The 26,525-nt window shown below is 36.3% G+C and overlaps 1 protein-coding gene across 1 annotated transcript in view; it reads right to left on the bottom strand.

The window, feature by feature from the left end:
- Map2 (microtubule associated protein 2) overlaps nucleotides 1-26,525 on the bottom strand; it is a 274,232-nt gene that overhangs the window by 16,715 nt on the left and 230,992 nt on the right. Inside the window, exons 8-13 of the mRNA XM_077799339.1 lie at nucleotides 16,415-16,660; nucleotides 10,955-14,680; nucleotides 10,535-10,741; nucleotides 10,225-10,359; nucleotides 7,449-7,510; nucleotides 1,608-1,755 (exon numbers count right to left, since the gene is read on the bottom strand). Coding sequence (XP_077655465.1) covers nucleotides 1,608-1,755; nucleotides 7,449-7,510; nucleotides 10,225-10,359; nucleotides 10,535-10,741; nucleotides 10,955-14,680; nucleotides 16,415-16,660 — 4,524 coding nt within the window. The remainder of the gene's footprint in view (nucleotides 1-1,607; nucleotides 1,756-7,448; nucleotides 7,511-10,224; nucleotides 10,360-10,534; nucleotides 10,742-10,954; nucleotides 14,681-16,414; nucleotides 16,661-26,525) is intronic.

The raw sequence follows: 26,525 nt of genomic DNA, 5'->3' as shown, positions 1-26,525 counted from the left end.
TATTTTAAAAGGCAGAGCACAGTGGTTTGAGGAAGTGGATTTATGAAGAAAGTGCCATTTTGCTTCCATGGCAACACATACAAGCATTCAAGATGCTCCTTTAGGGAGTACTTGGTGCCTCGTCTTGTCTCATCATCTTTGAAGCTGCTGTTGATGCACAATCTCAACTTCAGATATTTGGAATAACAGTCTCTTCCCTGGACATTACAAACATTTAAATGCCCTTCCTGCTAGTTTATTATTTGAATAATTAATTTTTGCTACGGTAAAAAAGAGTTCTGGTGAGGTCAAAATGTAACAAAGATTTCAAAGGATGCTAATATTTCATGAAACTAAATGGTGTTGGGCACAATTGTTCTATTGTAGACAAAAACATTTCATGCGAAATAATAAAATTTGAAATTGGCCAATTACTATTAAATATTTAATAAAGCAAGTGGTGAAATCAACTATAATGTGATAGTGGTAGCAATCTCTACCATTTTATAATGGTATCTAAATGACAGAGAGATGATTCAAGTGGTTCTACAGAGCATTCTCTAATACTATTTCCTCAAAAAAAAAAAAAAACAATGAAGAGACAACATTAAGAGGACAAGTTGTGAAGTTACTAGTGGACTGAAGACCAAATTCAACCATTTACTAGCTGTGTAGCATTAGGCAAGATATCTTCCCTATAAGGTTAGTTTTCTTATCATTTGATTGAGATTATTAATACCTAACCATCAGCATTGTTAACTAATTTGAGTAAAAACGTATCTTGAGAGCCTTGAATCTATATGTGCTTAGTAAATGACAGCTTTTTTGTTGTAATAGAAAAATGTTTAGGAAAATAATTTGAATCCATGCTTTGCTATAACCTATAAATATGGAATGATTGGGCATTACATAAATTGTTATAATTGTCATCCTGTGCTGTCAATTGAAAGGAATTGAAGCTATTGGCCCAGAACATGCTATGCTTACTGTTCATTTGGAATACAAATTCTTAACAAATTGAGCAAGATTGTGGGTTTTGATTTTTGACTTTCCACTTAAATTTTAGGACTTGGAATTCTAATGAGTGTTCAGTCCATATCGATGTATATTTTAAAAATTCCTGCTGTTTTTCTCTCTTCATTACTTCTTTATTATTATTATTTTAAAAAAATATTTTTTAAATTGTAGATGGATACAGTACCTTTATTTTATTTATTTTTATGTGGTGCTGAGGATCAAACCCAGTGCCTCACACATGCTAGGCAAGCACTCTGCTACTGAGCTACAACCCCAACCCTTCTTTTAATTACTTCTTTAGAATTTTCTCTTTTTTCCCCTAAATTTGAAACAAGAGACAAAATGTATTCTTAGAAAAATTACTTTATCTCAATATTAGTTAATAGATAAGAAGCTAATTAGTTCATATTTCCTCTATCGATTGTCTTCACTCAGGTATTTTGGAACCATCTATAAGCAAGAATTTTCTAATTCTTAGGACAAAGATCATCTGTTCTTAATGCATGTTTATTTGAACACTGTAAAATATAAATTCACAGTAAGCTCTTTTTTTTACTTAAAGGATATTTAAAAAATGATTAAAAAGAAAGCCAAAGCCAAAATAAACCTACTAGTGGTCCGCCGCGCTGAAGAGGAGATGGAACTGTTGAGAGAGAAGGAATTCTCATCTCTGTCTCCTGATACTCCTCTGCGAGGAGGCAGAATGGAGGAAGGTCTTGGGAGAGAAGAGCGCTTTTCTGGGCTCTTGGTTACTCCATCCTGATTTGGGAAAAAACAGACATTGTCTTCTTGGGAATTTTTATTTTAATTATGAGAAGTGATTACATCATTTGGGTTATTTTTCCTGCTGTACTGATAGACCTATTTCTTTTAGTATGCACTATCAAATCCTACATAAGCATTTCTACTTTAAAACTAAAAAAGAGTTCATATTTGTCCAGTTGTTTTATGAAAATAAGTTATTTTGGAGTTAACTCTAAAAACTAATGTCAAGTTCAAGTTCTAAAAGATAATATGTCTAAAACAAATTTACTCAAACAATCTTCAGTAAGTTGCTAATTTTACTGAAAAATCTTCTTTAGCATGATAAAATTCGAAAGGACTGCCAGAGGGTATGGAATGCATAATATTCCCAAGAAAGACCACCACCATATATTGTGCACATATAAGACAGGAACTCTAGCATATCACATCCATTTATGGTTTCATTTTCATCACAAAATATTATGCACATATTAAAGCTAAGGGAACAGGTTTAATGAGTTAATGTAATTTTTTTCAAAATCACAAAGTTCACAGTTTTCAGAGGGGATATTAAACCCTAATGTGTCTGGTGGTAAGTCTAAACAGTCTACTCTATTACATATGACACAGTTTGTTGTTATTAGAATATATAACATTGTCTATCACATGTCATATTACATGTAATAGATTGAATTTTGCTTTGTTAGTTTGTATTTAATTTTTATAAGATAATCAAATAAATAATAAATAATAATGAACAGTGTATTTAGAAAAAGGAACATTTTTCTTTTACTAGTAAGCCATTTATTACATTTTTTCAATTTTATTTAACAGGATCTACCATTTATATATCAAATACTTAAAAATTGTACATCTTTGCTTTCACACATTTCCTGAATTATGTCATATAATCTTCCCAATTTATTCCTTTCTGCACCTTTTATTGACTTGCTGCCTTACCTTGTTCCCTGATTCTGAGTGTGGCAAACAGTCTGTGGAGCCTGCTGAGGTGGGCTGTATTAAAAAACTGTCAGAAAATGTAGCCCTTTTGGTCGTGCTAGGGCAAGCTGAGCTGTATCTTGGGGACTTTGTGCTACCCTGTGAAGCAGGAATCTTTGACAAGGTAGAATTCTAGCCATGAAAGAAAACAAACAAACAAACAAACAAAAAAGGTACAAAATAAACCAAAGTATGAAGGAAAAGGAAAAAAATAATCCCACACATACAAACATACAAGAAATTAAATGTCTACTTTTAATAAAAACACAAGATAAATGATTAAAAGCAATAATGGAGATGTATACTTATATGATAATGAGGGATTTTCAGTGAACACCTAGGCTGGAACTAACTCAACAGTATTTATTTTAAAAATGTCTATTGTTATTAACAGTATTGTTAACATTATTAACATTGTTAACATTATTGTTATTAATAGTATTCATCAGACTAGAACAGGATCTCTGTTATTTGCTTTCCTCTACTTTCAAATATTGAGATTATTTATGGTTGGTACATAATAGAGGCACAAGAATGATTGTTCAATAAATGGTAAGTAGGTAGATGGATGGGAGGAGAGAAGAAAGAATGATACTGCTCAGATATGGAGGACCTAACGTTGTGAAATTCTGAGAGCAAAGAATTGTGTTTGATTTAATACAGAAATTTGTAATTTCATAAGTCTACACAGAGAAACCAAAGATCTGCCTTGAAGTGAAAATGTAATCAACCTCATGAAAGAGAGATAAGAGGGACCCTTCTGGGAAGAAGGATGCTGGTGTTGAAATCTCCCACTGTTTAAGGATAGAGTTTGGCTCTGAAACAAACAAACAAACAAAATATGAGCACACTTGTTTGGTGTGGGTTACTCTTGGTGGGTAGAAACATGGGAAGGCCTCCAAAGCTGTGTAGCCACCTATCTTCTGAATAAATAGTTCAGGAAAAGAACACAGTTTCAAGGTGTTCTTGTCTCTGCAAGAGACGTGGGTTATTCTGAGGAGCCAGTTATAGAAAGTTTGTGGAAACAACTTCCACTGTGCAATTACGCAGTCATACATTTATAATTACATTTTTACAGTATATTATTTTCAGTGAATTTACTGTAAAAGTGCACATTAAAATAACTTCTGCTTCTGTGACTTCTGGAAGAATGAGGAAATAGAATCCCCAAGGATCTTCTCATCTGATGAGTGAGAGTTGGCACAATGGCCAACTGTTTGGATTTTTTTTTTTTTGTGTGTGTGTGTGTGTGTGTGTGTGTGTGTGGTGCTGGGGATTGAACCCAGGGCCTTGTGCATGTGAGGCAAGCACTCTACCAACTGAGCTATATCCCCAGCCCTGGAAATTATTAACTGCCAGTATTCTTGTAAGTGAAATTACTACAGAGATGATTGCAGTAAGAACCCCTAAATCATAAATCCCACTCTTCAAGGATGTACTGCCAATAAATATATTTTTTAAAAATAAGCCTTAACATAGGAAGAATATTACAATGGTAATTAGCAAAACCCCTTTTATAAATTTAAAGTATGATGATAAGTAGATATATTTTGGGTTATTTTAAAATGATTTTATATGTAGTTATTTCATTTATGAGAATATGGATAAAATATTCTTTACGAATTTGATGTGTAAGGTCTCCAATAAATCCATAGGTCCCACAATAGCACTACATTTGGAAAATACCTTAAGAGTCTGTTGAAATTGTTCCTCTACTCAACACAATGAAGGTGTACACACAATCCACATCTTGATTACATTCAAGAACTTGAGTACATGTTTGGGGACTGGTAATGGAAAATATTATTTTAAAGATTGAGAAAATTTATTTTCAGTTATCTGCTACATTGACTTCATCAGAAAAAAAAATTGTTCAGTTTATATATAATAAGCTCATTTTATGAGTGAAGCACAAATTGGGGATCAACTTCTAGTACAGAATTAGTAAGATTTTTTTTATGTACAGAAGTCACTCTGCAAAGCTAAAAATTCTAAAAAGGAAAGGTAGCACTGAAGAGATGCCTCACAAAATCCACAAGACTTAATATATAGCTGTTGATCGTATCTGAGGGGTCTGCAAGTTTAAGTGGGTTGGATGAGTGACTTTTGGAGACAGTGGTGTTGGCAGGCCACACATCTCCTGAGAGAGTCTTAAAGAGTACAGAGAAGAATTACAAAATCAAGGAGATTATTATCTTTATTTATTTTTATTATTTTTTTTTGAGATTATTATCTTTAAATAATTAATTTCATTCAGCTCTTACAAAAATAGCAGAGAAAGCTGCAATTTTTAAGTTTTAGCCTTCACAGCTACAGAGACATAAGCACGCACAGATTGCACAAATCACTTCTTTGCAGACTGAGTACCTTGAATGGGAAGTGTAACTGGGTCTACAAAAGTTGTTCTTTTTTGATTGATCCTACCCACAAAAGACTGAGTTTTGAAAATGTAATCCAGGAAAGGAGGAGGAAGTAGCTGGATTGTCCCTAATTAAGAAAGTCAACTAAGAGTGTTAGTAATTACCACCACCACCAGAAAACCAAATGAAATAAAGGGTGGGCCAGGTTCATAATAAGAACAAGCAACAAATCACAATTGTTTTGATGAATGTACTGAATATCAGAGATAAATGGAAGTTAATCTTGGGGTTTTAAGAAGAGGATGAGAGGGGTTGGGGAGATAGCTCAGTTGGTAGAATGCTTTCCTCACATGCACAGGGCCCTGGGTTCAAACCCCAGCACCACAAAAAAAAAAAAAAAAAAAAAAAGAGAGGTATTATTAGGTGGGAAAAAAAAGAGGATGATGAATAAGAAAAAATAAAAGTGACAGATTTATCTCTCTTCTTCAGAAAGGTAAGATGGGTGTTTACAAGTGAAAAAAAATTAGTTTTCTGTCAGATAATGTATATAATTTATGTCCCAAGCAAAAGTATATACATGTTTATCCTAGTGAGTTATTTGCAGACTAAGGGATTTGAAAGTTTTCTAAAAGTTGTCCAAACAATGCCACTTACAATTTTTTTCCTAAAGGAGAAAAACTTAGACTTGTTTTTTTCTATATCTGCTTCTGACAGTGTCAGCTTTTAAATAATAACAAAAATAATGACTAACAACTATTGTTTTTTATTGAATGAACAATGTGTTCTAGGCACTCTACCATGTACTGTTTTATAAAATTACTATATCTAATTTTCATAACTAAATTATGATATAAAATTTTTACCACTCCCTTTATTTTTTAAAACATTAAAGCATAGGAAGAAAAAGAATATAGAGATAATAAATATTCTAGATTTGGATGTGACAACTCATAGTTCTCTGTCAGAAAAGAAGATAAAGAGACACAAATCTTAAAATCACATTGTGCTAAAAAATAAAGATATTTGCCAAAGCAATATAGGCATTCTGTTAGCTTCCATGCTTCAGGAACATGTCTGCAAACATTTATATAAAAATCAAATATTTTCCTTCAGCAAAGACCCTCCTTCAAGATAATTATCAAAAGTTTTATGCCATTGTTGGAAATGAAGCACTATTTTTCACAATAAACAAAAAATAGAAGTCTAAAATCTTATCAGTTTTTAGAAGGTCACACTAATAATTGCGATTTAAATATCACATGTGATTGCAAGACCAAGAATGTTGAGATAAGTTTCTAATTAACATCCTTCAAATTATTGTAATTTTAGGGTTTCATTAATAGCCCTTTAATTTTTTTCCTTCCAGTCATAAAGGATCAAAAATATTTCATGTTGGTTTGGGTTTTTAATATACGATTAAAAATCTAAATCCAAAAATTCTCCAAGAAAAAGTAGAAAAGATTTAAAAAGAACACATGAAGAAATTAAACATCACAAATAAAACCACATTAAAACAATAATGTATTTATCTCCATAATTTAGCAAGTAAAGAACACTATAACATTAGCAATATGAAGCAAAAAACTGAAATACAACATTTGTCTTGAAACAGTCATTTCACTGGTAGGAAATTATCCAAAGAAAATGAACTTGGCTAAAAAGGCACTATGGCAATATTTTAAGTCTAACAATAAAAAATTAGTTTGAATGTCAATAATAAGAAGTTGGTTAAGGATATCATTGTAAATAAATAAAATCCAATTTATATAGTCATTAAAATAATTATAGGCATGCAAGAACTTATTTTTACTCATTAATTTAAAAATTAATAGAGTTTCCTTTTTGTTATTAAATCTATAAATGTGCAGAAAAATTGAAGATATTACATCAAAATGGGAACTGCAGATATCTTTAGATAAAGGAATTATAACTGACTTGTACTTCTTTTTGCTCATCAATATTATTTCATTTGGTCTTATTTCTTATTTCATAATAAAAGCAATGAAAATATCATAAAATACTGTTGACTAGAATGGTTTGATTTGATTCTATGAAAAGTAAATGAATTGTTCTTCCCCATTTCTGCCAAGTCATTGTGCAGCTTTATATGTTTTCATCTTACTAATAAAGAAACAGCCCAGCTGTGTCCTCACTATTATCACATATCAGTCTGGAAGACGTTAATACTTACCTGGATGCTCCTGAGGATCATTCTGGATGAGCAAACAGTATAAAATGGCACTTAAAAGTAAATGTCTAAGTCTAAAGAATATCTAAAATTATTAAGAAACTGCAGCTAATACCAAAGGAACTTTAAATGAAGAACAAGGAAAAACTAAAGTTACTCACAGAGACCTTGTCCTTCGCGTGTTTGAAAACACTGGGAGCGTGAGCTGATTCACCACTGGCTGCTGTTGAAAAGAAAAAACACAAACAAATAACCCTAAACTTAGTGGCTAAAAATCACACAAATGCATTTTTCATACCTTTTGGATACTCTGTTGTGTCAACCGACCAATGCAGAGCAAAGTTTTGTTTTGAAGCTCAAATTCAGTAATGGAAAAACCTGAATAACAATAGTGTCTCCAACTAGAGGGTGTGCTAAATTTACACATCCTAGTGTCTACCAAAGCACAGGTTAGCACCAAAGCATAGATCATTTTTTATGGGTTAACAATGTACCTTTGAATCGGTACTACATGAGGATAGATTCTTGGGACTAGAAGTTACAAAACAGCAAGGTGAATGCTGCAGAGTTTAAGGAAAAGAAAGATGATTGACTTTTAGGGTTGGCCAATAAGGTTGCTTAAGCTATGTGAAGCTCTAATACCAAAATAATACTGCCTCTAAACTGTCATGGTCATTCCAGCCCCTTTCCCTATGCACCCCTTCATTTTACAATATGAATGACATACTTGTTTGATATAAAAATACACCACATAAGAAGGGAAGAAAAATAGCTTGTCAAGAACAGAAAACATGAGAGGAATTTTAAGTTTAGTAAAAATACAGAATATGTTCTACACATGCACTTCCTGTATGAAATCATTACCACATCTGTTACTGTTGTTTCTCTTGCTGTGTTTTACACTTCTGGTTTCAATTTTAAACTCCATCTCTTAAGAATACTTTCTGTTGATGACTTACCTGACTTAAATATCTCATGATTTAAGACAACACTTTGTGTTTTGGATAACCATCCACATTTGCAAGATACACTCAGAAAATAAAATACTCAAGCTTGTGTTTACTTCCTCAATTTTCATTAGTAAGAGCTTATCCTCATAAGCTCTCCAAATGAGTGAGTCCCCAAAAGATTTCTTAAGCTATGTGGCACTCTAAAACCAAAATAATAACTGCCTACAATGTGCTTTATGTATGTAGGCCTGGCTGGCAAGATTATTCACAGATTCTAAAGCTGATTAAAAAAAAAAGCAACAGTAAAAAGGATGCCTCCCTATTGCTTCTACAGCATCTCAAATTACTGTGGCATGTCTATATAGTTTGCTTCAAATCAAAGTCATTTATGTTTGATACATGCTTTCTGCCAGAAGATTTTTATATTTGACAAGAATAAGCAAAGATTCTAATTAGTCCAAAGATCTTAAATTTCCTTTAAAAATGAATTAAAAAGGCAATTCATTTTCATGGTAAACTGAGAACCAATGATATGTAGACACTATGAAAACATTTCTCATTTCCTCTGAAATTCCACAATCCTGATAACATCTTAAATCTTTACAGATAAGATATAGGGTTTTTAAAATGCCAAAATGAAAGGATTCTGCTTTTCCAAGTATTTGTCTAACTGGAAGAAAAATTCCAAGTTTGATGAGGCTAAAAACCTGAGAAAGTGCACTAAACAAAATGTAAGATAGAGATATAATGTCAATTTCGAATTCCTAACTTAAAGGCATTCTTTATCCTAAGCCTATCAAGGTTTGTGTATATATAAGTCTTCCACTTTCAAATCCTGCCTTAGACACTTGTTCTTAATGGAAAACACGATAAGAATCCTGTGTGGAGAATACAAATACAAAATACTTGGGATTTTTAGTGGCTGTCATAAAACCATCAATTATCTTGCTTTTCTTTTTCTTACATACTAATTCTACTCCTAACCTTTCAAGACATCTTAAGGTTTATACGGAGACATTTAAGATGTATAATGAAAAGGAAAACACTTCTTTCTGAACCAGTAATCTGAGATTGTGCAAACTATTTTATTGTCAAGATTACCCTAACATAATTATACATAGAAAATAAATATTTTGCATTGAAATTGAGAAAAAGTTTGCATTATAGATATTTGTATGGGGTTTTATTATGATTTCTAACATGTTTCAATTTTTTAAAACAGTAAATTTGTATATTTGGAGAAGACATAGAATAAATAGGAAGCAAAATGAAAATAAACTTAAGTTTATTTCGAACTTAAGTTCCTCTTAAGGGGGGAGGTGCATTTTGGATAAATACATTTAAGAAAATCCCAATGACAAAATGTCAACATATAGTACAGTAGATTGAAAGGCTTGCTAATTTTGGATATGAATCTTACAGGATTGCCAGATGATTTAATATTTTTCTTTTTTTCCCATTTAAAGCAAAATAATTTTGCACACCACACATCTATCCCAGATTTGCTTTTTGTTTTCAGTGTCTGAATCACTGCATATTCTTGGTGGTTTTCAGTAAATTCATCAACATCAGTAACAGATTTGGCAGTAACAATGTAGAAAATAGGACAAATATATATGGACTTAAGCATGAGGGAGATAAATAAGCAAAATAATGAGAATGCATACCACGGTTAAATTCATCGCCATCGTCTAACCAAACACACAGAATGAAAATAGGAATCCCCAGAACGTGACACTAGAGCACAATGCCAAGATACAATCACGCACTGTTATGTCTGAGCATGACAAAGAAACAGATGGTCATGACCTCTTCTGCAGGGAGGGAAAAAAAAAAGAATAATGATACAAGACACTTAATAGCAAAATCGTTCATGACTACTGAGATTCTTGGAAGAAAAACAAAATGAAGAAGCTGCTACAGTAATGAGATTAAAAAAAAATACATGTCTATGTTTGCCAGCCACATTGCAGAATTGAACAGTCACCTGTCGTTTTCCGCTTAACACAGGAGAGTTGAGTTGGTCTAGTATATTTGATAGCAGGTTTTAAAATGAATTTCCTGGAGGGAGAGTGGGCCTGAACTTCTGATTTTTTAGCAAGTTCAGCCTTCTTATAAACTGCTATGAATAAGAAAACACAGAGAGCATACCATCAGGAAAAAAAATTAACATTTGGAATGAAACCAAACGAAAATTTCATCAATCATCCATTACCACTGTTAGGCAGTTTCTTCTATAAACGAGTAATAATGAAATACTTCAAACACAATTTTAAAGAAGTGATTGTTAAATGAACCTTTTTTCCTTCTCACTTCATCCCGGGAGACTGTGCTAGGTTCCTTTTTAGCTATTTTTCTTTCAGGAGTGGAAATTCTGCCTCTCCCAGTTTTAAAGGGCTTTTCTTTTCTATGTTTCTCGAGAGATGGTCTCCGAGCTTCCTTTTCAGCTTTCTCCTCTTTAGGAATAGTTTCTAACTGTTCTGTCATGATGCTTCTATCATCATCTGCGGATCAAAGCAAATCATGACAACAACAACAACAGCGAGAACATTAGTAACAAATGTACAAGATCCTTTGCATATTTAACGAAATGCAAATAAAGAGATAAAGGGATATTTAAAATGTTTAAAGTGGAAAAAAAAATCCCAATAGGTTATTGAGTTTAATTTGGGGTTAGAAAATTAAAGCAAAATGAAACAAAAAGACCAAAAGCACACCTTGAGTATCCACCCAGAGGCTGTCAGCATCCATAATGGAGTCATCGATGGTGGTCTCGTCTTTGTAATCGTCGTAGGTTTCTGTCTTATACTCTGAAAGTCCGATTTCTTCTCTCTCTGGGGAAGCTGGAGCCTCTGGGGAGCCATCCTTAGGTTCTGCCTGGGCTTCTGCTGCCACTTCTATTTCCAGCTCTTCTTCATCACGAGGGGATGGTCTCCTTTCCACCTCATGCTGTTCTAGGGCTGCAAAACGCACACTGTGGGAACCTGACTCTCCTTCATCGGTTGTGGTTTGCACTACCGTGATGAAATCATCCTCGATGGTCACCACGGACTCAATCACTCCTTTATGTTCACCTGGGCAGGTCTCTACAAATTCCTCCCTGACACCTGGGATACCCAGGTCGGTGATCTGGAGGGTGTCTGAGCGGAAGAGCAGCTTATCATATTCGCCCCGGGCTTCTATTTCTTCTTCCTCAGCCTCTGCTGGTTCAGACACAACCGCTGCTTCAAGCACTGGTTCGGCAACATCGGAGGGCGTCACTAATATATCAGGGGTCTCTTTGCTGTCCTCCTTTGGCAGCTGAATAAATTCCATCTGGACCTCAGCTTTCTCATCTGCGGCTAAGTCAGCCTCTGAGACAGCAGGGGGGCAGGGTATTTCCACGGATAATTTGATGGCAACTTCATCTTGAATTAGAGATGATTCTGGAGATGTTTCCTTTTTGCCCTCATCGGGTTTCAAGGACTCCATGGTAAGGCTTTCATGCTCCCCGCTAGATTCATAGGATTCCTCTTTGTCTACAGCTTCCTGGTGCACCAAGTCAGGCTTGGCCACCTTCTCTTTGACCTCTGTTTCATTAACTTTGGCAACTTCTTTCACATGGCCAGCCTCAATACCCAGGAATGCATCTGCCTCCTGTGGCACTTTGGATGAAGGCACCAACTCCTGTGCAGCCTCCAGTTGAAGTTCTGTGGTCTTTCCATCATCAACATTCAGCCCTGAAGCCATCTGTCCAAAGTCACTGACTTTAATATCGAATTGGCCCTGATCAGCTTTCTTCGCAGTGAAGTCAGGTCCTTGTTCAGCCTTTTTGGATGATTCTACCTCGGCTACCTCTGGCACTGTACTAAGACCTTTCTCCTCTTTCTCTGATGATACCTCTTTTGATATTGGCAGTTCTTGGGCAGAAGCTTGTTCATGGATTAGCCCTAATCCAAATGTCTCCACTTTACCACCAGCCTCTTCTGTCTCCTTTGCATGTTCTTTTAAATCGGCATGTTCTTCACCCTTTTCTAATACTGTATCCAGCTTATCATTAGCTTTCCTCTCCTGGTCAAACTCTCGACCCAGTCCTGCCTTGTCACCAGAGGTAGGAGGGGATGCTTCCTTCTCAGCACTGAACTCATCTTTGACTCTTCCAGCAGCTGCCAGTTTTACTTCGATCAGTGAAAGGTCTGTGGCCAAATCTCTTCGAACTTTATCATCAGTTCCTTCATAAAAAGAACCGCTCTCTCCTGACAAATTCTCACTGTCTTGGACAGGTGATGGGAGCGGGACTGTGTATTTGTTGAACACACAGTAGCCCAGGTCTTCGAGCTGACTGTCTGTTTTCACAACGACATGGTTTTCATCCGTTACGGGTGGCAAGCCAGTACTGCTCTCCTCTACCACAGTCTCAGATGGAACTGATTTCCTCCTGGCCACCTCAGCATCTGCACTCACAGAAGCTAATCTTGACCTTGTGCCTGCCAGATCTAGCATTTCAGGTAGGTCGGGGGCCATGACAGTACCATTTTTGTAATAATCTTTGGCTAGGAAAGGGGACTCAGAGGTGGTCTCAACTTGAGTAGTTTCCTCTCCGGTAGTTTTCTCATCTTGTACTTTTTCTTCTTCATCTTTGCTTTCTATTGGGAAGGAAGGGGCTTTCTCCATTGCAGGTGTGGTAGCTGGAAGATAATCGTCCCCTTCATCCATGCTTCCACTTGTGTTGGTCAGAATATCAGAAGCCAGAGGAGAAAGATCATGACCCCGACCAAAGTTAAATCCAAGTGCTATGGAATCCAGGCAAGACATCGGCAAATTGATGGACATGCTTCTTTGTTCTATTGCAGACCTACCGCCAAGTCCTAAACTTCTACTAAGAGTCAGATCATCCTTATTCTTGCTGTGGAGGTCCCGTTTCTCTCCATATACTTTTGGATCAATAGTGAACATTCTTTCTTGGGGAGAACTGGGTTCTTCAGATACTTCGGACGGATAACTCTGGGCAAGAGTGCTGTACCCGGCTTCTTGTGCTGGAGCACTGGGCTGGGATTCTTTTTCTGCTTGAAATCCCTTGTCACCATTTTGATGCTTGGGAGACACAGTATCAATAGACTCACGGGCACTTTCTCTTGTGTCACTTAGTTCGTAATAATCGCTACCCAGCTGAATGCTTTTTGTCACTTCCTCTTTCAAGGCAGAGGTTTCAAAGTACTTGGACATTCCTGACTTATCTTCATAAAATGGCATGCCAACCTCAGCTGATGTCGCAGCCTCGGCTCCTTCAATCTTATGGTCTTTGTCAGCAACTTTCTCTTCAAAAAGTTCCTGGGCTGCACTCTTCTCACTCAGTGCAGCTGGTTCTGGCATGACTTTTTCCAAGGTCTTAGAGGTCATGGTGGAATCGGTAACTGCAGGGAAGGAGTCCTCTTTCAGCACACTTATAGTATGCTCCTGGTCTTTCTGTTCTTCTTTTGAGAAAGTGTACTCTGTGGAGGTCTGAGTTACACCTGTTTCTTCATCTCTTGATTTTAAGGGTTCAATCTCTTTTGGTGCAGCCTCTTTGTCAGAAACGATAGTTTTATCTTCATGCTTTGGCTGAGGTTCCTTTTCAAAAAGTGTAGGTTCCTGTCCAAAGGGGGTGAAAGTCTCCTTTTTCTCTTGTTTTATGCCCTCCCCCTCTTCCCCGAAAATTTTCTCTATGACAGATTCTTCCACAACTGGAAAGTGAGCATCTCTGGGTGAGGAGGGGATTGCTTCTGAGGCTGGTGTTTCTGCCATTTTGTCAGGTTTATCTTTTGGTGGCTCTTCAACATCAGAACTATCTTTGGCAGTAGCTGGGCCACTGGTTTCTTGTAGAGATTTTTTGTCATCTGGTTGTAAGAGGACAGGGGCAAAGGGTGTTGCTTCTGTGACTATTTCATTCTTCATGACATCTACAGGAAGAGTGAAACTTCCTGCTTGGAAAGGACTGGGCATGGGAGAATCAAACTGCTTCCCCTCCCATCTTGGGATATCTTCGAGTACATCTTTCTCTCTCATGGGTGTCAGAGGGCCAGGAGATATTGGAGCAGCTAAACCCCACTCATCCTTTTTTGTTTCCATTGGCATTTCAATGAACCAGTCTTTTTGCTCTTTTGGAGTTGGAGGCTCTGCAGAGAGGCCAATGCCAGGCACTACTAGGCTTGGTTCTGTCTTCTGTTTTATGTCTTCGAGGCTGTCACCAAGAGGGTGCCCAAACAGAGCAGGAGGTACCTCATCTCCTTCTGTTCTTTGCATGTCCTTTATCTCAGAGGAAATTTTAGTTGTCTCCGGCTGAGGAACTAAGGCAGCATGTTTAAGGTCTTCACCAGGCTTACTTTGTGTCTTTGACTCCTTTTCCTTTTGGTCTGAAGGTTCAGCTGTAGAGGAAGTCAATGCCTGTTGATCGGGAAACTCCATCTTCGAGGCTGTAAGTAAATCTGAAGTAATCGGGTTGATTTTTAAGCACATAATAGGCAAGGGCTTTCAGGCAGTAAGCTTAAAATTATATTCTGAAATGGCAAATGAATGGTAGGGCAAAAGGAAAAAACTAGAGACCATGCAAGCATGCTACCTATTCAAAAGTCAACATGAAGATGTCAGGACTGAGATCTGTGTGTACTATAACTAAAATGAACTCCTGCTGTAAGTGATGCACACAGGAATTATAAGAAGGGTTTAGTTCAGCCTACTCACTCTTGTCTGGTGTCTCTTAGACATTATGTCATGTGTCCTATAATAGAAAATTTGTGTGCCTTCCATAGATAAAAGTTACAGATTACTGCATTTTGAGTAAGTAGCTATTGTTAGTTTACAAAAGGATATATATGAAGAACTAAATATGAATAAGGATTGATTTCTAGAGAAATTTTTCTTAGGTTTCCTCATTGGAAAGTAAATTGGCAGTCCTTAGGCAGAAGGTCAAATAATCCTAATGATACGTATATTAATAGTTTCAGATAACTTGATCAACAAATGCCAGGACTGATTTGGGGGGCATTAAAAAGTTCCTGGTATAACATTTAGAAATCATCTGGGGTTCAATTTAAGGAATATAACCAAATATTTGCTGTCAATTTGTAGGACATGGCTTAAAAATTGATAAGCCAGTTTCTGCCACATTCATAATTTTTAATTCTTGATCATTACTTAGTCTATATGGTAGATATAAGAAAATCTAAATTATGCCAACATTGGGAAGTCAGATGAGTAAAAAAATTTTTTTCAATAGAATCAGCTATTAAAATATCTTTCTCCCTATGGTCAGGACATCATTTCCTGGGACATGGTCAATGGTCCAGCATTGACCAGTATCGACTTTAGTGGTTATTTTCACAGAAAATGAATGACATATTCTTATTTTTATTTTTTTTGCCAATCCAAAAGCCTTCAAATCCCATTGTGTTTTAAGAACAAAGGCATTTTTCTGTGATCACTAGAGCTAAATGTAGTTATCTGGAAAAGATTCGGGGGAAAAAATCATAAAATTCAATCATCTCTTGAAGAGCAAGTGTATTTATTGATCACTACTTTATATACTTGTGTGTCTTGATGTAATAATAGAAAATTGTGTGAACTTGTAATAAATGTTATATGGATGAAAAGTCAAGAAGGATGGGGGTGATCAAAGGGGCTGACTGCCATGGAGAGAAAATGACATGGAAAGCATCAGTAGGAGCTCTTAAGGAAACCAAACCAGTATTCGTTGAAGCACAAAAAATATATATAGCACTTTGCGGTTGCAAACAAAAGCGATTCTGTCATTAAGCCTCTATGTGCCAAAACCCAACTTTACGATTTGAAAGAAAAGCATATGAATTGCTGTCCCCAAAATAAAAAAACAAAAATATACATGTATTAGCAATGTGACTGGCAAACACTTGAGATGAGGAGGGAGGGTAACTCAAAAGCTCACACAGCATCGTCAGCCTGCGGCAAAGCGTATTGTATCATGGCAAAGGACAACCAGGAATCTGCGGCAGCAGGGGAGAACCCTGCGGCCACACAGCACCTGTGCAAGCCACACTCTGCTCATGAAGCCTGCAACAGCGGTCTGGAGATCATGAAAAGACCCAGCGATGAAACAGCAAATAGCGTTGGAAAGGCGTCAGGTTGGTAAGCACTGGCGAGAGATCACTTGCAACCAAACACATGCAAATCCCGGGAAAACACACCTTCCTGGGCAGAGGAAGGGGTTTTTACTTCTGGAGACACCTCCTTGGCCTCTTTTACACTTTTCTCATGCGGAGCCCCTGTCAGGGCACTCTCTTCCGGAACTATCTGGGCCTCCGCACTAGACTCCACTTGGCCCTCACTGAGGCCCTGGGGTTGGTCTGAGGACTTAGCAGCCCCACACTCTTTCCCAGGAAGAGCAGCAGGTCTCTCTTCCTCAGGCATGGGACCCTCTAGTGTTTCTTCTTCTTGGAGATGAAAAAAATGTTGACATCATGACCACAGAACAACACATGAAAGGACAGAAATACTGTTTAAGGACACTTTCAGCTCCACTGGGATGAGCCCCCCAGGAACTTGGGAGGTTTTTCTTTTGCCATTTGGATGAGCCAATTGAGAGTCAAATGCAATACACTTTATGAACTCATTGGGAAATTATGATGTATCCACTGCTAATGGTGATGCCTTTTAAAGTCTCATTAAAAGGCTGTTTATTTTAAAATTTGAGAGCTGAAAGCGTTTTGTTGATCGATTACCCTTTAGTGGCAATGACGGTTAAGTTGCACGCATGTGGAAAGCTTGCTGGAAATAAGAGATGGTGCTGCCAGGTAACAGATGGTTATGGAAAGACAGATGTATTGATGTACTGAAGAAAAGCCTTTAAACTTGTTAGACGTGGGCTGTTTTCTCCAATGCAGGAAGCCCCTACATCCTGATTGGTTTGTTTAAAATGTGCAAGCTTTGCTTAAGGAGTCTTGGGAAAGAGAAAGAAAGGCCTTCCAATAGCCAACCAATTATCTTAACAGGTTCATCAAAAAGTCCATCAAAACTATTTAAAATATGTTTCACTTTTCCGTCATAAAAGACTATTAAGTCAATTATGTTATCCTCACTGAATTATACAATGCCTGAGAAAATGAAAAATTTCAGGAAGCAAAGAATTTTGAAAGACAAAGTCAAGATAAAATTTATATCATATTACTTATAAAAAGTCTTTCTCTGGTACACAAGTGTTATATTGTTTAACACTGGGAAATATCAATAATGCAGTTCATGTGTAGCTTTCTTTGACACTAAAAAGAAAAATGTACATATTAGTAATAAAACCTTATTTCTATAATTCAAAACAAAATTGCCAAGAAAAGATAATGGAGTAGTAACCAAATTGCCAAAATATCCCCCCCAAAAGTGTATACTCCACAGAAAAACATCAGCCTTAAAATGTAAAAAATCAACTTACTGGAGGTTATAGAAGATTATGTTAATTTCTTTTTCATCTACAGTTCAAATGCCAATAAAAATAAATAAATTTTACTTTAACCCATAAGGAATTACAGGAAAATATCTAAGCTGTTTTATAGTTCTGCAAATAGAAGATTCTTATGAAATTTCCATGAAATGACTGTACATTGTTTAAATGCTCCTGCAGGAAAGACTACAGATGGAAAGGAAAAAATTTTTCTTTTTAAAAAAATATTAGCAACCTGGGGGTTGAGGACAACTAGTTCGTCTATCCCTTCACATTTTGTACTCAGACACATCCATTTTTATAATTTAATTTTGTAAGTAATACTGGAAAAATTCCAATTCTAACATTTCTAAGGAGACTTTCATAATGCATAGATTTTGATTACAGTTAAAAGGATTTTAATATAGCTGCTTTATTAATGGTTCCTTATTAGCTGAAGTCTAATAGGGTTAATTAAAAAGTTTTAGAATCCATGTCACTATTTAGCATTCCATTTTCTCATTTTGTATAAACTATGCTTGTTTCCACTGTACCAATTCCTCATTCAAAAATCCCCATATTTTTCTTGTTTTAAGTTCACACTGTTAGATGAGCTTAGTCTCACTCACTGTGGGTTCTACCTCTTTATCAGAGTGTCTGAGCCATTGGAGTGCTTTGTTTTCAAAATGACCCTTGAAGAAACTCATTTTCATGAATGTTCTTGTGAGCTCATCCCTCATTGCCTTAGAACTACCTTCCCTGATGTTAAAGATTGTCCCATTAACTGTCCCAATAACTTCTACATCTAAGCAAGTTATTTTCACATGTGAAAAAACTTCTTCACCTGAGCAAAACTATTTTTAGCTGTACTTCCTTTACCAGACTACTAGTTAGAAGGAGACAAAATGCAGCCACCATCCACTTATTTTATCCTCACACTGCCAATTTTACACAAGGGTCGCCCAGCTTTATTAGGCTGAAAGGACAAAAGCTTTGAATCATTTCTTTCATTTTAGCCCAGCTTTACTGAGCCACGAGTTAGTTACCTAGGAAAGCCTACGTAGTTTCTGCAGATGACTTAAAGTAGGAAATAAATTCATTCCATAACATTTATTCAGCTCTAAACAGATTCTTCAATCTCTCTCTTTTAAAGAGTAATTGTATTAACATAGTGCTAAAAAGCAGGCTAATTCTATGTAAGTCCAGTTCTAGTAATATTATGTATCCAAGGACAAAATTTGGGGTCAATTTCTTTGGTTTGGGTAAAGGACACATTCTTTCCCAATTGATGTATTTGCAAGGAAGCAGAAAGGAGTCATACTTTGAACATTTGAACTCTTTTTTTTCTGGGGGGGGGGTTTCTTTATTGTCTGTCTGTCTACATCTCAGAAGTAATGATATTAAAAAAGGAAATGCCAATGAAGTTTAGTAGTTATTGAATTTAAACTATTCTTTAAGCAATTTTGCCCTTGATCCAAGTCAATAGAAAGCATGATACCCCTGCTGCAAAGTAGTTATCTGTACATGCCTCTCAAACAAAGTTTAAGTAAGGCTTTTTTTTTTTTTGTAAATTTTGAGGCAATTTTTTGGATGGAGACAATTGATATTGATATAGGGACTTCACTTTCATCTGGAAAAAACAGACTCCTGCCCCTCCCACCTCCACATGAGGACACACTGAACATGATGTGCATGGTACAAGCTGCAGGCAGGGGAGGAGGAGCAAAAGGGGACCATGCTTGGTTCACCTTTCTCCTGGCCTAAGTGGGCCTCTGCACTCTGCGCTGTGACACTGGGGAGCGCACTAGAGGTAGTCCATTCTGAGCTGAACAAAGGATGCTCATAGTACTCCTCATCGGAATTGTAAGGGTCATCATCAGGCACAGACACCGAGATGGAGGGCGCTAGAAGTCTACGCCTCTCCCCGCTGGTGGCAGGTTCCCGGCTGGGGAACCTGTGTAGAGGACCCACTTGATCCTCAGCCCCTTCATCTACAAACAGACACACAGGAAGAAACTGCAGGGAGAACTGGACAAGACAGACACAAGATCAGACGGACAGACAAACACGTCCACAAGGACACAAAGGGTCAGGGAAGCAGCACAGCGAATGGAGGGCGGCTAGCAAAACCAAGCTGATGGAGGATGGCCTAGGAAGAATGTTGCATGCTTCAGTGGCTGCTGAATTTAAACTGTCCTCTAAGCAATTCTGCCATTGATCTAGGTGAATCAAAAGCATTGATACCCCTAGCTGCAAAGTAGAAATTATCTGTACATTCCTCTCAAACAAGTGAGAATAACCAAATAAACATTGGAATAGAAACAAAACATTATACAACAAATGCATTCATTGGAGAAAATTTCTTCAGGAAGATTCATTCTTATTCTTCTATCAATATATTTATAAGTCAAAAAAGAAAAACAGTTGTTAGGCTCTCATGCAGGTATGACTATGGGGAGAAACAGTCCCTGTTTGAAACACAACTTTATCTAGGATGGACAAATAGTTGGCATTGTAGTTAATTTAGTTCAGATTGATTTCAACTAGAAAGTATTTTAAAATTTTAATTCTGTTAAGAAAAACCTATGAAGCATTATTCTTATTTCCTGCCTTGATAAGGAGGAAGCAGTCAACATGGATTTCTGTTGGATGCTAAGGCTGATGGTATCCCAGGAGCATCATTTTAAACACTGGTTCTCAACTGCCAGTACAGTACATTGTTTTAAGAGTCTCCCCAATGTCATAAATTTTTTTTCTCATGTTTTGCTTCTACTTTATAAGCTTAATACAGACACAATGAGTTGAAAATTCCTAGAGTTGGCTTCAAATTCATCAAGACTGTATTCCATGCAGCTTTATTTGTACCACTGGCCTTGGTTGTGCCTATATCATATCTCTTATTGCATATTTCTTACTGAAAAGCTAATGAACCATTTTTATTTCTGCCCTTTCCTGTGCTTGGCTTGGAAATTTGCATTATTTAAATAATTTCCCTAAATTCACAATTATAGATCAGTCAGCTTAGCATCTTAACTCTCATATAATTCAGTGAGCTTTAAGGACCATGAGAATAAACACCATTTGGGTTCCGATATGGTGCAGAAATCACATCTCAAGCTTATCTGGCAGGTTACCAAGTTTGCTAATCATTATTTACTTATATCTAGAAATAATTTTAAAATTTCATAACTCTCAATAATAAGAATAAAGTCTATCTTACCTATCTATGTTGTTTTTACTTCAATCAGAACTTAAGCAGGCAGAGTTGGAGCATTAATTTGCAAATGCATTGTATTTTTAGGATGGTAACTTATTTTCAGCAATCAAGTGCTGACAACTGGAAATAAAATAAGTCTGAAATCATAAGGAGACTAAAATAACACTGTGGAAAGAATACTTTTAATCTTTTAAGCACATTATTTACTGATTGTTCCATAGGAGTTGTTTCTGGACGGATGCTCAGAACTTTCTCAGCCACAAAACTTATTATATCACGGGACAGCAGAATCCTAAAATAATGTTTGATATTCTTAGTTCAACTCAGCACGACTTCTCAACTGAGCTGATAATTGCCTAAGATCTAGCCTACCACACTGACTGAATCATAGCCCTGGGCTTATCACACATCCCAGCCATTCATATTTTCCCTAGCAAGACCCTGAGACTATAACTCCCCATTCCCCATTTAGAAGCAAGTAGCTCCTAAAATTTCTTATGTGTTGAAAAGATCACATGGATTGTCAATAAGTGAAAATAAGATATTTTTCTCTATTTCTCTCTGCTTTTCAATATTTATTTGCTGGAAAGTAGAGCAGAGTTGGTAGACAGATGCAATACTATTCATTCAGATGCTTCAACCTTTGGAAGATTCCAACCTCCTCTTTCTTGTTGCTATTGCTCTTTTCCTAAGTGCCAGAATGTAAAAACAGACCAGAGCCTTGCTTGAGATCTTAACCTCTCAAAGAAGCAGTATTTTCTATTCTGAAGACCTTTACTCTAACCAGAACAACAGAAACTTTAAGGGTTCCAGTGGAAAAAGTCTTATCTGTCCTATTTGTATGGCCTTTAGCCAAGACAACTTCAAAAGGAGAATCTGGCAAAGTCCAGTACTCTCGTGGAACTATGTGCTCTATGTACTTTGACTGTCTTTAGGACCTGTGAGTGAGTTCATCTATAATACAAGCTCCAGAGGTAAGCCAGGAAAGCTATGCCTAGAGGGGTAGCTAAATCCCAACCTCTCACGTGGTTCCAATGAGAATGAAGAAGATATTAGATTCTCATTTGTTACAGAGCTGAGCATTGCAGGTACTTTAGGATCACACCCAATGTGGGTAAAGTACATAATAATTATAAATAAATGGAATATTTGGGAGTGGTTTGTAACAAAGAACTCCCATTTGAAGAGAATTTACTTCCATAGTCTCAGAACAGGAAACTTGACAAGAGCCAGCTTTAGTGATATAGTGAAAATGTGGGTTGCAGAATTAAGATTTAGACCTGAATTATGGATAAGCCTTTTATCCAGAGATATGCCACTACATTCTTGGTAAAAAGTGGAAATGAATAGAATGTCTCTGTGGGTCTCTGGGAGGATTAAATGTGAAGATATTTGTGGAAATGCCAAGCACAGTATTTCACTCCATACATGTAAGCATCCATGTCTTCAATGTACTCAGTCATGTTTCCAAGTAATTTTGCTCCTTCCCTTTATTTGATACATCAAAGTTTAAGTTGAAAAATTTGTGAAAAATTAAACTCGCTTCATAACAGTTTTGCTCTTTAAGGTAACAATTGAATACATTCATCCTTTTTCTATAAGTAGACATGCTTTGGGTCATCTGTTTTTTGCAACAAAATATTGTTTTATTTAATAATGTGACATATAAAAGAACAGGGTGACTTGGTGTGCCCTTCTCTTTTATGTAGTCCTTTTAGATAATTATAACCTTCAAAAATGAAGTTTACCTACTTTCAATGGAGGAATAAACTTCCCCTAGTTTGCTTTTGTTCAATTTTTTTTAAAGCATCTGGAAATTTATTTGGGGTTAAAGTAAGGGTTGACACCCTAAAACAAGCCTTGGTTTGTTAGCTCCCTTTGATACAAATGAGAAGTTACTTTTGTAAGGACTACAGCTCGCAGGGCATCAGTGAGTTTGATCTTTGCTTGTTGTGCATCACTGCTTCTGCCCCCCAGTGCACCGCTAGAGACAGCTGGCTCCACTCACATGGTTCTCTACCATCCCTAAGCTCTTTCCATCCTGTCGGCTTTTGAATGGGGGCTCCTCACCTTGCTGACTGTTTCTGCTGCCTTAGCATGATATGGAGGGAAACTGCTTTCAGATTACCAATTATGATGTCACCACATCTGTGACAACAGGAAAACACTGCCCTACAACCCTGGAGCAAACCTAAGAGGGCAGAAGGATCCCCAGTTTATTTTTAAAGGATCCCACTGTACTTGCAAGTTCTGACAGTTCAGTCCAAATGACAAGTGTTAGGTTTAGGCCAAAAATAAAAAGGAGATTAATTTGAAAACATTATAACTAGTATTGGATAACTGTACCATGGTTTCCTTTCTAAGTGTGCTACTTGTTGAATTTTTTTCTTCAAAATCCCATTAAAATGATTTGCAGAATAAGATATAGTCTGGGAATTATTAAAACTACATTAATTATAATAAATGAGTATTTATAAATGATGGTAATTAACATCTTAAATTATTTTCAGTGGAGGCTTTCATGTTTCCCCTTTGGGAAAGAACAGTTTTAAAAATGTTTGATAATTAATAAAAAGTTAGTGTATCCTCAGTATCACTGAATTAATTTAGCCCAAGAGCTCTCTTCCGCTTGTGTAAAAGGGTTGGACTGTGACACTCATTGCAACCTTAAAATTGCTTTGAGGGTACATCAAAGAGGGAAAATAATCCCCTGGACAGAGTGAAGAAGCCCACTCACTCCCTTTCCAACATTCCTGCCATTAGCAGGACACTAATGGAAACAGTGCTGCATCATTATAAACTGACTGGGTTGAAAAATCAAATGGTTCAATCCTGTCTTTTTGTGTCTTGTCACTAACTTATTTGTTGACAAAACTAAACAAATAAACAAAAAAACCCCTAATATTTACTGTATGTAATGTGTTATTTAAAATAAAAGAGGCAGTATTTTGATCATCTAGACTATATCTTTCACAAATTTAAGATGAGAATATTATTTAATTTTTAAATTAATAAAGTAGAATTGGTAAAAAAATTTTTCATATTACTCAAAATGGTTATCCATTTGAAAACAAATCATTAAACCATCATATAACTTAATGCTTTAAAAAAAATTTAAACACAAGTTAGGTTTGAAAATATCTTTGAATAACTTTCAAGGGGAAGTAAGTTGGCGCTGTCCCTGGATATTATTGAAACCCTCTGAGAAAGATGTTCTGCAATGTAAAGGAAGTGTTATTCTGGAAAGCTGACTTCTAAATAACCAAAACATGAAAGTGATTCTATATTTCAGTTATTCGTATTTATATTATGTCCATGATGCTATCTTCCAGAAAGCAGGCTGGGTGGCTTCCCAGATGGATGGCAGGACCCTACTTCTTTTTCCTACTCTAATTCCCAGAGAGAGAAAAAAAAGTCAATAACTTTGATCTCAAGCAGACTTTGGAGTACACCAGTTCTATCAACATCATATCCCTTTCTGGGTTAAGAGGATTGTCTGGCACTTGAATAGCTTTCAGTGGCTCAGAAGCATTTTCAATGACCTGAGAGAGTACACTGTCATGTAAGGCTGTCCACTGCATTGGGACTGAAGTCCAGGCCCCTGACCCCACAGGCCTCTGCTTACTCTCTTTCTTCCACTCCTCTGCCCCTTTCTCACTACCTGTTAGCCACGGGACCTCTTCCTAGAACACTGCACCTTCTTGCCCTCCTGAGTGCTCTTGTGCATCCTGGTTCCTGTGCCCCAAATTCCCCTTTTATCCATCTTTGCTTGGCCAGCATATCCTCATGATTCTGGGCTCTGATTCTTAATCATCCCTACACCACCCAATAAAATAAGGTTTTCCTTGATGTTCTATCTTAAAGCTCACTGGTTTTATTCTTTCCTGGTGCTAATTCAATTGTAAATTATTCGTAAGCTTATTTACTGGATTTCTGTTCTCCACTAGACAATGTGCTCCTTAAAAGCAGGGATCATGCCTGTTTTGCTCACTAAAACAGACCCAGAATTTGCAGAGTTCCTAAAAATATTGTAGATGCTCAACAGATATGTGCCAGATGAGTGGATAAACATAGGCCCAAAAGAATCTGTCAAATCCATAAATTTAAAAGTTAATCACATTTTAAGGAAATTAACTAATAATCAGTGGCTGTTATGCAATGATTACTATCTCTAAATGTTCCTTTTTTTATCCCCTTAGAATAATTTTGTTTAACAATATTTGGGGCATTAAATTTAGAAAAAAAATAAAAGTCCTTAATTTAAGAAAGAAAAATCTTGCTATAAAAGGGTTAGGTTGCTAATTGCAATGGCAACACTGTAATCCCAGTGACTCTGGAGATTGAGGCAGGATGTCACAAGTGCGAGGACAGCCTCAGCAATTTACTGAGACCCTGTCCCAAATAAAAAAAATAAGAAAGGCATATAGCTCAGTGGTAAACTACTCCTGGGTTCAATCCCTGGTATCAAAAAAGAAAAAAATAAAAAGTTTAGATTAATAAATCTGTGACAAAAAAAATCATATTGGAGTTAACAATATGTAGGTCAGAAATTTAGATATTTATATTAAGTATCCAAAGAATATTTTAAAGAAGCTGATTATAAATTATAAAAAGTCTTCTGTGATCAATGTTATTCAGTTTTTGTCGTTGTTGTTGTTGTTTTTGTTTTTTGATACTGGGAACTGAATTCAGGAGCACTTGACCACTGAGACACATCCCTAGCCCTATTTTTTTGTATTTTATTTAGAAACAGGGTCTCACTGAATTGCTTAACACTTCACTTTTGCTGCAGCTGGCTTTGAAGTCAAGATCCTCCTGTCTCGGCCTAATGTTATTCAGTTTTTAAAACAGCAAATTGGTCTCTGATGTGACAACAAAAGAAAAAAGAAAGAAAGAAAAATAAATAAATAAATAAAATGGAAGAGTTTTAAAACTCTGGTTTTAGTATATGAAAACTTAAAAACAAGCCATTATTGTTTCTCTGACTTAGAACCATTAACTTGTATATCATTTTGAGAGTTACAGAAGGCAGAGGAAAGCTAAGGCTTGATTGATTGTGGTTTCAATATAATTTAGGTAAGTGACTTTCATCTCAGATTCTGAATGGATCTTCTTTAAAGCCATCTCTCTGTTTTATCAATGACAACTGAAAAGCTGATGTGCCTAAACATATTCATGGACTAACAGGTCTCAGCAGGAAAGGAGCCGTGGTCTCAGCTTCTAGTTCACTGCTCTCAGTGTCGGACCTATTCATGAAGTTCTTCATTTATTCATTAATATTTATTGAAAGTGTGCTATGGGTCAGGCCCTGGGAGAGGCCCTGACAGGTCTGGGTGAGCAAAAGAGACAGTTCCTGACATGTCCATAGGAAATGTGATTCCCCCTATAATGGCAATTATATTTATTTTAATTTTTGTTCAATCCCTTACAAGATGGGATTTTGTCTTCTCCATTAAAACACTTTATATGAAGTAGACTGGTTCTCTATACTTACTCTAGCAAATTAAACACAAAGTTCTCTTTTCTTTCACCAGGAGTTTTTTACTTTTTTATGTACCATAGTCTTTGACTTCTGATTTTATATAGATAAGGGATTATGTGCATATTTTAGGATTTTGTTCCTTTTTGACTATTTTCGACAAACTCCAAAGCTGGGTCATATGTTAAC

Source organism: Urocitellus parryii, chromosome 1 (assembly GCF_045843805.1).
Source record: "Urocitellus parryii isolate mUroPar1 chromosome 1, mUroPar1.hap1, whole genome shotgun sequence".
NCBI classification, from domain to species: domain Eukaryota; kingdom Metazoa; phylum Chordata; class Mammalia; order Rodentia; family Sciuridae; genus Urocitellus; species Urocitellus parryii.
Note: the sequence above shows the minus strand (reverse complement) of the source record. Positions and strands in the feature narration are given on the sequence as shown.